General features: G+C 41.7%; 1 protein-coding gene across 3 annotated transcripts in view; it reads left to right on the top strand.

Moving 5' to 3' along the window:
- The first annotated feature begins 2,602 nt into the window (after positions 1-2,602).
- The window catches only part of BCAT1 (branched chain amino acid transaminase 1), a 133,397-nt gene continuing 120,575 nt past the window's right edge, over positions 2,603-15,424 (top strand). The window contains exon 1 of one of the 3 annotated variants that reach the window (XM_002823032.6): positions 2,603-3,047. In XM_002823032.6, coding sequence (XP_002823078.1) covers positions 3,042-3,047 — 6 coding nt within the window. In that variant the 5' untranslated portion in view covers positions 2,603-3,041. The remainder of the gene's footprint in view (positions 3,048-15,424) is intronic. The other 2 variants (XM_009247552.4, XM_063712068.1) reach the window with 2 other exon arrangements.

Here is a 15,424-nt window from a genome sequence, read left to right as displayed (position 1 = left end):
GTCAGCACATCTTCATTTTTCTTGGGCATGGGGCAAGAACTCAGGAACCAGTGTGCAAGGCAAACTTGACTCAGGCGGGCAAATTGCATGGGGTGCCTCCTGCAGCAGGTAGTGTGCCCCGAGCTAGGCTTTCGGCATTGCCGGCCAGAGGTCCTTGACTGGCAAAGGGACTGAGAAAAATCCTGCATTGAGGGAGAGGGGGGCGAAGGGCAGTCATTGGATCTAGGAGTAATTGCCAGGCTTGCTCTAGAACTTATTAATGCATTTATATCTATGACCCCATCACTCTCTATCCCCTTATCACTCTTTCTCATAAAATTTACCACATGGTACCTGTTTTTTTTGTTTTGTTTTGGTTTGTTTTTTTTTTTTTTTGAGACTGAGTCTCGCTCTATTGCCCAGGCTGGAGTGCGGTGGCATGATCTCGGCTCACAGCAACCTCTGCCTCCCAGGTTCGAGCGATTCTTGTGACTCAGCCTTGTGAGTAGCTGGGATTACAGGCACCCCCCCACCATGCCCAGCTAATTTTTAGTAGAGATGGGGTTTCACCATGTTGGCCAGGCTGGTCTCAAACTCCTGACCTCAAGTGATCTGCCTGCCTCAGCCTCCCAAAGTGCTGGGATTACAGGTGTGAGCCACCATGCCCGGCCATAAGGTAACATCTTTATTGAGATATAATTCACATAACATACAATTCACCTATTTAAATGGTATAATTCAGTGGTTTTTAGTGTATTCACAGGGTTGTGTAACCATTCCCACAATCTAATTTGAGAACATTTTAATCAATTCAAAAAGAAATCCGATGCCCATAAACATTCACTCTCCATTCCATCCTGTCCCCAGATTGAAAACAACTATGTGTTTTCTGTCTCTCTGGATTTTCCTGTTCTGCACATTTCAGATAAGCGGAATCATATAATATGTAGTCATTTGTGAGATGCTTCTTTCACTTTGCATAGTTTTCAGAGTTCATCCATGTCACCGCATGTAATCAGTACTTCATTTCTTTTTATTGCAGAATATAATAATATTCTGTTGTATGGATTATACCATATTTTATTTAGCAATTCCTCAGTTGATAGACATTTTGCTACCTGATTTAAAGCTTACTTTCTGTTTCTCACACTATTATATAAGCTTCATGAGAGTGAGAACATTTTTGTTGTTTCCCACTCAGTCCTTAGCATTTTGCACATTGCCTGTCTCATGTCAGTGTCAGGTTCAAATCTATCTAGCTGTGCTTACACTGATGGGGGCCAGGAGGTTTCACAAGGACTCAATGGCTGATTAAATGCTTACAGATTCAGAGTTCTCAGGGTAGAACTTCTGCAAGCATTTTGGCTGTGGTCAGTTACTTTCAGGTTTTCATTACTTTTCGGTTTTCACAGCCTTCTGCAAGTGCCCATAGCCATTATCTCAGCTGCCTTTCTCTTTACTCTCTTGCCAATGGTGCCAGGCCACAGCAGGTGTTATCTTATCACCTCAGTCCACCATACATATGCTTATCACTTTGAGGGGTCAACAATTTCACTGGAGGCTGAATCCCTTGTCATAAATGGCTCCATTTTGAGACATTTCAGATTACAAACCACTATTATATACCAGCCTAGCATGTAGAAATCACTCAGTACATTTGTTGAACACATAATTTAACCATTCATTCACCTGACCAACAGTCACTAAGCGCTGACACATTTGTTTTCAACACTCCCTCTCTTCCACGGCAGGCCACTTGGTATGGGAGATAAATATGACAAAGGATCTGCCCTTAAGAATCTCATAATCCACTGAAGTGACAACTGTGCAAACAAATAATTAAAGTAAAATTAAGAAGCTGGGCACAGTCTCACATCTATAATCCCAGCAATTTGGGAGGCGGAGGCGAGGGGATTGCTGAGGCCAGGAGTTCAAGACCAGATTGGCCGATTGAGTGAGACCCCATCTCCGTTAAAAAATAATAAAATAAAATAATTGATTTTGAGAAAGGATATGGACAAAGCACAGCACATAGACCAAGGGCCCAGTTCTGTTTGAGGGCATTGGAGGCAACTTCCACAGCAAAGACTTGGGTTGAAATTTACAAAAATAGGAGTTTGCCAGCTTGACAGAGAGGGAATGGAGGTCAACCAGCAGCACACTTAAGCACTCATGGAGGCTGACCTAGGAACTGGACATGGAAAAGTAGCAATCCTGGAGCTCTGTATATATGTGGGGAGGGAACTTACAGGGGACCAACTAGGCTACTGGGCAATTTCACATTGTGAAGAATTTTATATGCTCAAGTTAAAGGATTAAAAATTTTCCCCCATGTACATAATAAATTGGCAAAAATGGTTATATTTGAGGGTGGACTAAGGAACTCCGGGAAAGAGATCGGCAAACCAGGCACATGTTCTTGACTACTGCAAAAGTACATTTAAAGTAGCCGCGGGGGATACATGTATACTCTTGGGCAGGATTGTGTCGTTGTCCTCTCAGCATACAGCAAAGTTACTTTGGGGACAGTAGGGAGGTGGGCAGGAGCCAGTGATGAGGGAATGGCAATCACATTTGACCTCTGATCTGTTTCTTTCCTCCTTCTCCTTGACGTCCCCATATAAATGTTACACGGGCATCCCCACACTCGGATACGCACCCGCAGTGACTGATTCGGGGGTAACTGTGTCACTTGCTTGCAACACTGGCACCTCTGCCCTGCACCTCGGGAGTGAGCAGTGAGTGAGGATCGGGGCTGGGCGCTGGCTCCGAATCTTCGGACTGGGCTGGGAGAGACTCCACTATCTGGGGGCGGCCTGGGGGAGCAGCCTTAGTGTCTTCCTGCTGATGCAATCCGCTAGGTCTCCAGTCTCCGCCGCCAGGGGGCCAGTCTGCAATCCAGCCCGCCACGTGTACTCGCCGCCGCCTGGGGCACTGCCCCAGGTCTTGCTGCAGCCAGGACCACGCTCTGCAGCCACAGACGCGGTCCACACGGTCAGGGGCTGCGACCCTTGGGATCTGCCCTCCGCTCAGCTCGAGCTTCCCTCGTGGCCGACGGAACAATGAAGGTAACTACTTATGGTTTTGTCCGTGTTTTACAAAAATGTGTGCGTGAATCGAACCGGCGATTTCTCCAAGAAACACAGTTGGCAGGGAGGGGAGGAAGGCGAGACAACCATGGCTTATATCCCCCGCAAACGTCTGCAGTATCTTCTTTATCAATCGTAATTTGCGGGGACCGTGCATTCTGTTCAGATTTCGGTTTAACCTCCACTCGCAGGACGTGCTTTCTCGGACTTTTTCACATTCGCTTCTGGGAACGGAGGTGAAAGACTGCTACAGCTCCCTCCCCTGCTTGTGAAGTTTGGAAAGGAAGTGAGGGCTTCTCTCAGTTTCTCCTGTGCACAGGAGGTGGGGAATTTTGGAGAGGAGGTCTGGGGATGTCCCGGGCTGTAAATGCGCTTTCCTGCAGCGTGTGTGTGATGCAGGAGGGAGCGGCTGAAAGAGTTGACCCGGGTGGAAAGGGGAGGGAGAACGATCTTTTGGCTGTTAAAAGCAGAAGGCCCCTCTTATTTTGTTGCTTGTGGAAATTAAAGCTTCTAGGAGTTACAAATGATAGACGCCTAAGGGCATTCATTTGTTAAACCAGTGAGCACCCTAATGGCTCTGATCTTGCTAATCAAGGATAATTAGCCTAGCTGCCTATTATTTCTGACGATTTAGGTGTAGGGATGTACACCGTTGAGTGTTTTGTTTTCCTGGTTTCACACACTGGAAAACTGCAATCGCATATAAAACCGGAAGAGCAACTTTTTCCAAGGAAAGTGAAGGATGGGCAGATATTCTTGCCTTCTAATTCTTTGGAATTGAGATGACCGTAATGCAATGTGAACTTCTGGTAGGAATAAAGCCACGTTTCAGAGTTTCGAAGGAGGGAGATGAAGCGTGATTCTCAACTGCTCTTATCTACAACCCATCCCAGACCATAGTTTCACTTAGAAGAAATAATATGTAAATAGCGCCTTTGTTGCCAAACAAAAACTTTCACTACAGTTAAACAGTAACCGAGTGGAAACTATGCATTTTTGTATTCAACAGAGATCACACAACCTTTCTTCTATAGTTAGAGGTTCTATTTCTGGCTTCCTCATGCTTGTTTCATTTCAGATGAAAAACACACTTTAGTTGATTATAGCTTTAGTAAGTAAAAGGAGAAAACTATAAGAATGAACAGTCTTGCTTTTCCAGCTTTTTCCTGTCCATGTGGAGTTGTGGTTGATTACGCATTTTTGTAGGTCCAAAAACCCCTGTCCCTTCCACAAGGTACTTTTATAACATGGGAAACTAGGTAAGATATCTACAAGTAGTCTCTTTTCTGTTTCCTGATATTTCCTAAGATTAAGAAAGAAATGATTGTATTCTAGGTGTGATCGAAGAAGTATGGGAGGTTCCATTAAGTTAGTTTTTATCCCAATGTTTCAAACATCTTTCCACTTATCTCTTAAATATGTATTGCTATCACAAGCTTGATTTTTTAAAAAAATGTTATTTGCACATGGCATCTTGATTGCCTTTGTCCTCAGCAAATTCTCTGGGCTTAAGTCATGCATGAGCTTGTATTTTAAGATGAATAAATGCAGGATGGGCAACTGGATAAGAAACATAGTATATACACTGAGTAGCATGTGTACAAAAATGTTAAGTGCGTATTATGACTTAATAAATTTAGATGGAGATTTAAAAATGATACACATGTGAATGGGATGGAGGCAAGGGAAGTCCGTATGTGGGTGTGTGTGTGCGTGTGTGTGTGTGGAGGGAAGACCGGAGGCCTAGTGGGGAGAGAGGTTTTACATTCCAGACACAGGATGTGGCCCCCTCAGGCTAGGCTCAGAGATGTAAAGCTAGTTAAGCTGGCCTAACAAAAGGGTGGTGGTTAGAAAGAGGAAAAAAAGAGGTGGGAGTTGGGGAGGAAAATAATTTCATGCTGGCCAATATTTTCATCTGATAAGTTTCAGTAATGAGTAATTTCACTTGATTTCAGAACTACAGAGAGAAAAGGGGAAAAATATTTTTCCTTCTGTACGCAAGAATTTCTCTTGCTTTTCAGCCCATTAGAACCAGATCTAATTATTTGAAATGAGTTTAAAACCTTATTATGAAAGGAAGTTGAAAACATTTGATCACAACTGAGGTTTGTACTATGGACTAAAACCAAGATGTGCTTTCTGTCAGTAGCTATACAACTCCCTGAAAAAAGAAAAATAGCTCAGAGGGATCTGAGCTTTGTGCAATTTATCAGGCCCAGAGAGATAGGAGTGTGAGACTTTAGCCACGCCTCCCATACCCATGCCCAGTAGTTACTTAAAGACATTTTGTTCCTGACTAACTGCTTCACTCATTATGTTCCTGGAATTTGTGATACAAAAAAACAATGTTTAGCCTATCAGTAGTTTATATAGTTTATGTTATTTTAATATAAATTCTTCTCAAACAGTTTAGAAACTGCCTCTTTTTTTCTTTTAAAAACCCACTTGTAACTGCTGTATATATTCAGGGCAACTTGATTTGGTTGCAGTCCTTGGTTGCAGTCCTCAAATTTGACCTCAATATACTCTCTACTTATATAAATTTTGTCTCAGTTTTGTCCATAGGCTGACATTCCAATTGTTTTCCTAATTATATATTTTGTTCCTTATTTCTCATGTCTAGAAATAAAGCAAGGGAAGTAAACAACTGGAAAGCTGATAGTGGTGTTATTAACCTAACCGAGAGGGCTGGGCTTATGAGTAAATTATTTCTGTGCATAAATGAAAGATTGTTTCTAAATGGTGGCTATCTTGAGCCTTTGGATTAGTTACATCTTTTGGGGTTTCAGGTTTCCAGCTTCTTTAAATGGCCTCTTTTCAATTGGTATAGGAAGTTGGAAAATATAGAACTTTCTCTATTTCCCTTTAGTGTTGGTAACCACAGTTTCTTTAAATAACAGATGCCCACCCCAGGGAAACCCAGTGGCATGATCAGCTTTATGCTCAGGAAGGTTTGGTTGCTATATTGGAGAGTGAGAATCTGGGACTTTCATGCGCGTCCGTGTGAAGAGGCCACCAAACAGGCTTTGTGTGAGCAACATGGCTGTTTATTTCACCTGGGTGCAGGCGGGCTGAGTCCGAAAAGAGAGTCAGCGAAGGGAGATGATTATCATTAGTTTTTATAGGTTTTGAGTTAGGCAGTGAAGTTAAGAGCAATGTTTTGTGGGCAGGGGTGGATCCTACAAAGTACATTCTCAAGGGTGGGGAGAATTACAAAGAACCTTCTTAAGGGTGGGGGAGATTACAAAGTACGTTGATCAGTTAGGGTGCGGCAGGAACAAATCACAATGGTGGAATGTCATCAGTTAAGGCTATTTTTACTTCTTTTGTGGATCTTCAGTTACTTCAGGCCATCTGGGTGTATATGTGCAAGTCACAGGGGATGCGATGGCTTGGCTTGGCTTGGGCTCAGAGGCCTGACAGGGACCTTCCATGATAGACATAATTGTCCCAGGTATCCTCTACTTTCTATATGATGCTATCATTCTTTTTTCTTTTCTTTTCTTTTTTTCTTTTTTTTGACAGAATCTCACTGTGTTGCTCAGGCTGGAGTGCCGCAGAGTGATCTCTACTCACTGCAACCTCTACCTCGTAGGCTCAAGCAATTCTTGTGCCTCAGCCTCCTGAGAAGTTGGGATTACCAAGACACCCAGCTAATTTTCATATTTTTTTGTAAAGACGGAGTTTTGCCATGTTGGCCAGGCTGGTCTGGAACTCCTGGCCTCAAGCGATCCGCCCATCTCGGCCTCCCAAAGTGCTGGGATTACAGGCATGTGCTATCATTCTTTTTGAGCACAGGAGGAAACTATGGCTGATCTGCTCATTTTACGGTCAAAAATACAGGCAGCCTTTATATTGTAACATTATCCCCTTAACAGCTGTCCAAATGGTCTATACATTTCACCTAACATATGGTAAATGGTCCTACTGATGGGCTTTCCTGAGCCTCTGTCCATTCAACTAAGGCCACTGCAATGAGATTGTACGCAATTCAGCCAAGACATAAATGTGAGGTGCAACTCACATTTTTTAAATGTTTCAAAATTAAGCATTTAGGTGCTTTTATTCATAAACACGACTTTGCAAATATTGGTAAACAGTTTCATCATAAGACCTTGTCAGTGACTCACAATGTCAATGGTGAAGGCAAAGGAGAATCTATCTTTTCTGGAACACCAGGTTCAGGTATCAGTTTCAACTATGCTTATAATTTGTGCTCTGAACTCCACAAAGCTAAATTATCTTTCCCCTAAAAATTGAGTACTCATATCCTTAAAATAGCTTGGAAATTAGATTACCTTATGAATACAGCATAGCATGTCACATAAACGTTTTTCTACTGTCATATTATACCTTTTTGGTGGGAAAACCTATTTTGCAAAACATTTTTCTTATGTTCAGTAATTAATGGGAAAAATAAACTCTAAAAGAAAGAGACAGTTATGTCCCAAAAATACAGGAAAATGGAAGAATGGAAACAGGGAAGACCAATAAAGAAAAAAATAGAGGAAATTACTTTACAAGTAATAAACTGAAGTCATACTGAAAAACATATGGCTCTTTCTTATTGAAAGTTGTGAAATACTCGTAAAACTCAGCTAGTTCCATTAAGAATAGTCTTTAATCTAAAAAGAACCAATTCATTTGTCAGTTCTTTATTTCGATGTGTAGATTTGAATGTTTCATCAATTGCATTTACAGTTTATCCCTCAGTGTGGAACTGTTTTTGCTGTTTTGACTATAAATGGATATCTGCTTTAGGAAGACTTAGGAAGCCTGGGACATAGGATTACAGATCAAATTCTATTTGACTCCACAGAAGTTGAGACGGAAGGAGCACCTGTTGGGATATTCTAGACCAAACATTCCACAGCTGTCTCTTAACGTGACTGACAAAGAGACACAGTTGAGACGAAGTTTGGGTATATCCTGGGATGAGGCCAAGGGTGGATTTGCGCAGGATGGTCACAGGGCAGTTGTTAGCATTCCACCACTACATAAAAGGGTGATTTTGCCAAGTGCATTTCATTTCATTTCAGTTGATTTAGATACCAAGTTATATTGTTTTGACTTTAGGACTAGACGTGAGTTCAGGAATTTGAAATCATAATAAATGTTTCCTTGAACTTTGAAGATAAAAGGTAGAGTTAAAAGACAGCTGCAAAGTCTACATGGGGAAGCATAATACATGACTCAGGGTTCCATGGTTTTCAGTGTCGGTGAGTGCTCTGTATACTTATAAGAATAGTGCTGGTGTTTATAGAAGAAACACATGCAGGTTTGAGGCAGGACTTCCTTGCTTAATTGGTGCTTTTGCTTTCCATTTTCTAAATGCCATGCAAACTACTTTTTTTTTTTTGAGACAGAGTCTTGCTCTGTCACCCAGGCTGGAGTACAGTGGTGCGATCTCAGCTCACTGCAAGATCTGCCTCCTGAGTTCACACCATTTTGCTGCCTCAGCTTCCCGAGTAGCTGGGACTACAGGCGCCCGCCACCACACCTGGCTAATTTTTTGTATTTTTAGTAGAGACGGGGTTTCACCATGTTAGCCAGGATGGTCTTGATCTCCTGACCTAGTGATCTGTCCGCCTCGGCCTCCCAAAGTGCTGGGATTACAGGCCTGAGCCACCGTGCCCAGCCTCAAACTACTTTAACTGAAAACATTCTTCTAAGGAAAGCATCAAAAAACTTAATAGAATTGCTTAATAATAAATAAATAATACAAATAAAAGAGCAAAATGAGAAAGTAGACAGACTCATAGTCTATTGTGCTATTGATCTCTCCAGGTTCTAGGCTTTCTTGGGTCTGACACCACTTTGCAAAATTTTTTTTTTTTTTTTCCCAGATAGGGTCTCATTCTGTCACCTAGGCTGGAGTGCAGTGGTACCATCATGGCTCACTTCAGCTTCAACCTCCTGGGCTCAAGTGATCCTCCTGCCTCAGCCCCCTGAGTAGCTGGGACCACAGGCATGTGCCACCACGCCCGGCGAATTTTTGTATTTTTTTTATAGAGATGGAGTTTCTCCATGTTGCACTGGCTGGTCTTGAACTCCTGGGCTCCAGTGATCCACCCATCTTGGCCTTCAAAGTGCTGGGATTACAGGCATCTGTCACTGCACCGGGCCAGTTTGTAAATCTTATGAAAAGTATGGCCAATCTTTTGCAAAATGTGCAAACACACATAGACACAAAGTTTTATATCTAAATTATTGGTTATTAAAGCCAGGACAATAGAGTGCATATAGCATGGAAGACAGGTAGAAAAGACTGAAATGGTTTAGTTATTCAGAGCAGTGGAGAGCTATTGGCTCTTGCCTTTGCAATCAGCTGAGATATGAAACTATACACGCAGAAGCTTCACGCTGCCATTTGAATATTGAAAATCTCCACTTGCCTTTTAGTTCGAGATAAACAACCAATGGTTTGTTTGTTCACAGCACATAAGTTATCACTTTCTTCTTTGTTTCATCTTATCAAGATCTAAGGTGTATAGTTACAGAATAGAACTCGGTTCATACCATCTGCACCCCAATTTCTTTGATCTTCAACTAGTTTGGAAGTGTGTGTGGTTGTTTTCTTAGCCAAGGTTAATATGCAATTTCTTAGTGGAGTGTAGGAGTTTGGGGTGCCTAGCCTTCCTACTTCCCACTTAGATAATTTCCCCTACCTGTTGTACCTGTCAAAGGAGAAGGCCAGTATGGCCATGTTCTTTGCAGGTGACCCCACCTTAGCCACAGCTGATTGTAGCAAGGGTGTATATTTGGCCCAAGTCCAGCCATCTTTTTTTTTTTTTTTTTTTTTTTTGAGGCGGAGTCTTGCTCTGTCTGTCGTCCAGGCTGGAGTGCAGTGGTGTGATTTTGGCTCACTGCAACCTCCGCCTCCCGGGTTCAAGCAATTCTCCTGCCTCATCCTCCTGAGTAGCTGGGATTACAGGCACCCAAGACCACACTCAGCTTTGAAGTTTTGTATTTTCAGTAGAGACGGGGTTTCACCATGTTGGCCAGGCTGGTCTAGAACTCTTCACCTCAAGGGATCCTCCTGCCTTGGCCTCTCAAACTGCTGGGATTACATGCCCAGCCAGCCATCTTTTACCTCTTTCTTATTCTCTTACTCCACATATTCAATCAGGTACCATGTCCTGTGGACTCTGTCTTCTCTGAATCTATAGGTTCTCTCTTTCCCATTGCCCTGCATACTGGTTTATGCTCTCATTACTTCTCGCTTAAATTATTCCAAAAGTCTCCCAACTGGTCTGAAGCTTAATTTTCATTACGTGCTGTTCGATGTCATTCCACCACTCAAAATCTATGGCTTCCCCATTGTCTCCTGAGTTTAGTTTAGTGCATGAGACCTTTTAAAACCTACCTACACCTCTTCTATGTGCATGCATTTCTCTGGTCATAAGAGAGGATTTGATCTATCTCAGAATGAGTTCTTATGTTCGCATTTACTGGTTTTTAACTCCGTCCATCCTATCTGCAATTTGCACCACGTTGCTCACCATGCAGCCCACTCCCCAGACACCTTGTGAGAACAGTGATCATGTTTTTGCAGTGGAATGAACATGGGCGAAAGGTGGGAAGGTATGCATAGATTTACATTTTGAAGTCAGGAAATAAGATACTGATCAATGCTTTAATTGGACTGTGCTTATTACCTTTTCCTCTGTTGTAGCATGAACCTTGCCCCAATAAGATATCGATCATATGCTGCAACTCCTCTGCACTTACCTTTTCTTCTACCATGGCATGAACCTTGCACCATTGTTGGTGCTTTACAGATATTAGTTGAGTTAAATCGAGCGCCTATTTCTGGACTTTCAAGATTCAGATTAATTGATTCTGTTTTATACTTCTCTGGTTTTGAACGGTACATACATCTTTCCACACTCGGATTTCTTTGGAGTTAAAGCTTTAATTGACTTCCAAAAGACAGAGGATTATAAAAACACAGAGAACAGTAAAGTATTTACATGGTCTTAATGCCTATTGCCAAACTCATATAGCTGCTATTAATGCCTATTGCCAAACTCATATAGCTGCAAACTCATGTAGCTTAATGCCTATTGCCAAACTCATATAGCTGCTATATATGTCTACTGGCAAACTCACATAGCTGGTTGATTTTAAATTGATTGTAGGAAAATTCATACAAAAAGATGCTACATAGGAATATAAACTGAACACCACAAAAATCGTAATGAACAAACTCAGTAATGCCAGCCTGTTCAATCACTAGTTTTCAGATTAAGGCAGTATGTAAAGGGAAACATCCTTGGAATGGTCTTAGAATATAGAACAAAGTCATGTGTTTGGGAATCTTAACCAATTCCGATACTCTTCAACGTGTTTTTCTTTGTTGCAAACAATGCAGTTTTTAAGCAAACTAATGAATGCATACCCTGACAAACAAATCCAACAAAAGAGGCACTTAGAGCAGTGTTCATTGAATCCTAGAATTCTGAAAGAAAAAATCTATTAGGTCATTTTGGGCTTTTACTTCTGCTGAAGAAGGATTGTTCTTTTGAGTTTATTGTTCTAGCTTTCAGTTCTATTCCATTTAAATGCCTCGAGAAATAGGACTTCTCAAATTCCCTGTGGAGAGTTCTGGCACCTACTATATTCACTTTCAAAAGTCTCCTGATAACTGATTTCCTTTTTCTTTTGGTTATGCACATCAACTCTTCATGGTTGGCTCTACTGATAGTTTTCCATGAGTCTTTATGCTTATTTAAAAGAAATCATATAACATTAATCATATAACATATAACCATTACTTGGTTATAAAGCATGATATTAACTAAACTGGCTTTTAAAAATTCAATAACATTAGAGCAAATATTTTATTAATATTGTCAGTAGTTCCATGAATATATAGATGTAGGATGTCAATAAAGTTTATGCCCCTTAATAACTGAGTGTGTTAATGTTGTATTTGCTGGTTAACTGGCACCTTCCCTCCTCTTGATCAATGTTCTTAGAACAGTAGGTACAGGAGTACTTCAGTCTACCACTTGATATTCAAGGACAACACTTCGAAGCTTGAAATGAGGGATTGTTTTAACCATATTAACGTAACTGCATAGTTTGCAATAGATTTAATGATTCAACATCATTGTTAATATTTAGTTTAATTAAAAGTGCCTTATATTAACTTGTACACATGTGAAATGACTTATCAACAAGATTATTTATTGCAGCATTGTTTGTGATTACAAAGATTGGAAGTCATTTGCATAGTCAAAATGTGTAAAAAATAATGACATTAAAAGAAAACAATTGAGGAAAGAACCAGTAAGCTCTCAGGTAGAGATAAAAAGAAAGTTACCATGAGCCTTTTCACTGTATATATTTATATATTTGATTTTTGACACATGTGAGTTTATTATAGTCAAAATTGAATTAAAAAAATTGAAGCCTTCTAATGAAATTAGCTTGACACCAGAGTCATTATCAAGCAAATCTGAAATACTGGTACCTATGCACATTTTATTTTATTATTTTCAGTTTTATTATTTTTTTGAGACAGTCTTGCTCTGTCACCCAGGCTGGAGTGCAGTGGTGTGATCTCAGCTCACTGCAATCTCCAGCCTCCCAGGTTCAAGCGATTCTCCTCGGCCTCCCGAGTAGCTGGGATTAGAGATGCCTGCCACCATGCTTGGCTAATTTTTGTATTTTTAGTAGTGTCAGAGTTTTGCCATGCTGGCCAGGCTGATCTCAAACTCCTGACCTTAGGTGGTCCACCTGCGTCAGCCTCCCAAAGTGTTGGAATTACAGGCGTGAGCCACTGCATTTGGCCATTTAAGCAAATTTTAGTTATGACCAGTAACGTATTTTTGACAGTATTTCCAAAGTGTTGTATTTAATTTAACTAACTGAAAATTATCTATTAAGAAAGCAAGTTGAATGTAATGTGTATACTTCATAGTATACACATTGTAATGATTCATAGTAACCATTATGTGAAGAGTGTCTAAACTTTTCTTCAAATCTACCATTTATATAGTACAATAATAACCAGCAAACAATGGCTAAGTTTTACTTAATTAGACATTTGTGTAGCTCCTACCAAGGCTACCAGACTTGTACCCAGTAATAGGAAAACAAATAATTCAAGCATTATTCTCACTCTTGAGAAACAATTCTATTTAGGGAGATATATGTAAAAAGCAAAGGTGGCCGGGTGCAGTGGCTCATGCCTGTAATCCCAGCACTTTGGGACGCCGAGGCAGGCAGATCACTTGAGGCCAGGAGTTCGAGACTAGCCTGACCAACATGGCAAAACCCTGTTTCTACTAAACATACAAAAATTAGCTGGGTGTGGTGGCATGCACCTGCAATCCCAGCTACTCGGCAGGCTGAGGCAGAGAATTGCTTGAACCTGGGAGGTGGAGGCTGCAGTGAGCCGATATTGCACCACTGTACTCCAGCCTGGGTGACAGAGCAAGACTCCATCTCAATGAATAAATAAATAAATAAATAAACAAATAAATAAATAGCAAAGGCAATAAAGTGCATATAGTAGGTGCTACAGTAGAAGTCTGCACAAGGTTCTGTGTATGTGGAAAAGACAAGTCAGAAAAATTAGGAAAGGCTTTATTGGGAGGCGACATTTAAGCAGAACCACGAAAGAAGGCCAGATGAACATGGTGGTAAGAGCACTTGTACACAACCCCATACTCCTGGGCCCAGACTCACTTGCTTATTCCCTAATCATAGAAGACTTTGAGGAAAAGCATGCTGGGCTTCCCTTCCAGCCCACTGGTAAATACAGAGAGGCCTAAGCACCCAACATCTCCCAGGGAATACACGATTGAGACTTAAAGCATTGGCAACCCAGCACCTAGTTAAATTCCCCATGTCACTGTTTCCACATTGTCCCCATCACCTTCACTCTCTTGATGCTCTGCATTTTCTCTCTTAACTCGACCCACAGTAGACCCTCCCACTCAAATCTGCCCACAATACCCTTCGCAACCAATATTACCACACTCCACTTTATCTTCCCTAAGGGTTTCCTGCTCCTCCTGGTGTTAGGTGAGGTCGTTTCTCGCCAACCTTTAAAGTGGAGGCTGCTCATTTTCTCTGCCCCTAATCCAGGGCTGGAGTGGGACTGGTGCCCTTCACCCTGCCCAGTACTGTTTCCACATGAGACTCCTTGCATAGCATCTGCTGTCTGCTACTCAGACCAGCAGTCTGTGCTCTCTCTTCCTCTAACCATCCTGGAAGACATCCCAGCCCCTCTGGCCCCATTATCCACTGTAGATTTTAGCACTTACCTCCTCTGTTCCCTCCCATGTGCTGTTTTCCCATTTATTTTAAGGTGCATGTGGATGGCCTATTCCCTTTCCTGGCATCTTAATCCCTTTAATTTCTCATTTCCATTAATTTGCTACATTCCTCATTTGCCAGCTACCCCTATGGCCATATCCCAGACCTTTGAATCACACACCAAATTCCATCAAGTCCTATGAGTCATTTTTGGTCCAAGACCTATCTTACATCTATGCAGTCGTATCTATTTTAACAACCATGTGCCCAGTTTAGGCCACTGTCTTCTCTTCACTGAATATATGTGTTTCTATTTTTTCTCATCTCCATTTGTTTCTCAGACACAATTTTTTCTCCAGAGCAGAGTGATCACATCAGTCACCTGCTGTAAAAACTCCTCAACCTGGTGGGGCATGGTGACTCACAGTCCCAGCACTGTAATTCCAGCACTTTTGGAGGCTGAGGTGGGAGGATCACTTGCGTCCAGGAGGAGCTGAAGTGATCTGTGATCACGTCACTGCACTCCAGCCTGGGCTACAGAGTGACACCCTATCTCAAAAACAAGCAAACAGACAAACAAACAAACAAAAAAACAAAAAAAAATTTTTTATTAAGCAAAAAAACTCTTCCTGTTATGTTTTGAATAAAACCTAAAGTCCCCACCATGCTCCAGAAGTTCCCAAGGGATCTGGTCCTTCTCATCTTTACAGCCTCATTTTGTTTTGCCGTTTCCACCTCCCTCATCCCCCAAACTCTTTTTCTTCGGGGCCTTTGCACTTGCTGATGCCTCTGCCTGGAAGGTCTTCTTCTGATTCCCCATCCAGCGGTGCCTTATCACCCTGCCCTGCCAACCTCAGGTTGGATGCTACTTCCTCAAAAAGACCCCTGGGACTCCCGTGTTTCCCAGGCTTTTAGTGCCCTCATCTCAACTTGCAATGATTGTATTGGGATGATTATTTTGTATGATTTTGGGATTGATATCTGACTCTTCCACTAGACCATACATTTCTTGAGAGCAGAGAATATCCAGTTTTTTTACCACTGTGCAACCATATGTCGTCCAATGCTTGGCCCATAATAGGGGG

The sequence above is a fragment of the Pongo abelii genome, chromosome 10 (genome assembly GCF_028885655.2).
Source record: "Pongo abelii isolate AG06213 chromosome 10, NHGRI_mPonAbe1-v2.0_pri, whole genome shotgun sequence".
NCBI classification, from domain to species: domain Eukaryota; kingdom Metazoa; phylum Chordata; class Mammalia; order Primates; family Hominidae; genus Pongo; species Pongo abelii.
This window is presented reverse-complemented; position numbering and strand designations above follow the sequence as displayed.